The 487-nt window shown below is 63.9% G+C and overlaps 1 protein-coding gene across 1 annotated transcript in view; it reads right to left on the minus strand.

The window, feature by feature from the left end:
* LOC106899080 (spectrin beta chain, non-erythrocytic 2-like) overlaps positions 1 to 250 on the minus strand; it is a 39,227-nt gene extending 38,977 nt beyond the window's left edge. Inside the window, exon 1 of the mRNA XM_014960746.1 lies at positions 103 to 250. Within this exon, the coding sequence (XP_014816232.1) occupies positions 103 to 144 (42 nt within the window). The 5' untranslated portion in view covers positions 145 to 250. The remainder of the gene's footprint in view (positions 1 to 102) is intronic.
* Positions 251 to 487: the final 237 nt, after the last annotated feature.

The raw sequence follows: 487 nt of genomic DNA on the forward strand, positions 1-487 counted from the left end.
TTGGGGTCCACTAGAAGGGGGTGTCCCATCATGGGGGTGTCTGGGGGGTTTCAGGGGGGGGTCCTTTTTGGGGTGCCCCCCCCGGGGGGGGTCCCCACTCACCAGCTGCTCCCCCGAAAGCACCTCCAGGAGCCGCAGCAGCATCCGCCCGTCCCGCAGGTCGTTGTAGAGGTCCCCGATGCGACAGGTCCCTCGGGCCAGGTGGGAGTTCACCCACTTGGTGAAGGTCTTCTTCTGCACCGCCTCGCGTTCGTCTTGGTGGTGGTGGGGTCAAAAGAGGTCAAGGACCACCCCCAAAGCCCCCCCTGACCCACACATTCCTCCTCAGACCCATATATTCCTCCTGGGACCCACACATCCCCTCTGGGACCTTCCTAAACCCTCTGAGATCTTCTCATCCTTCCCACCTGGGTCTTCTCCATCACCTTCCCCTCATCTTGGGGGGGGGTATGGGGGTCAGGAACCCCCCCACACCCCCCCTGGGACC

The sequence above is a fragment of the Calidris pugnax genome, unplaced genomic scaffold (assembly GCF_001431845.1).
Source record: "Calidris pugnax isolate Ruff unplaced genomic scaffold, ASM143184v1 scaffold608, whole genome shotgun sequence".
NCBI lineage: Eukaryota > Metazoa > Chordata > Aves > Charadriiformes > Scolopacidae > Calidris > Calidris pugnax.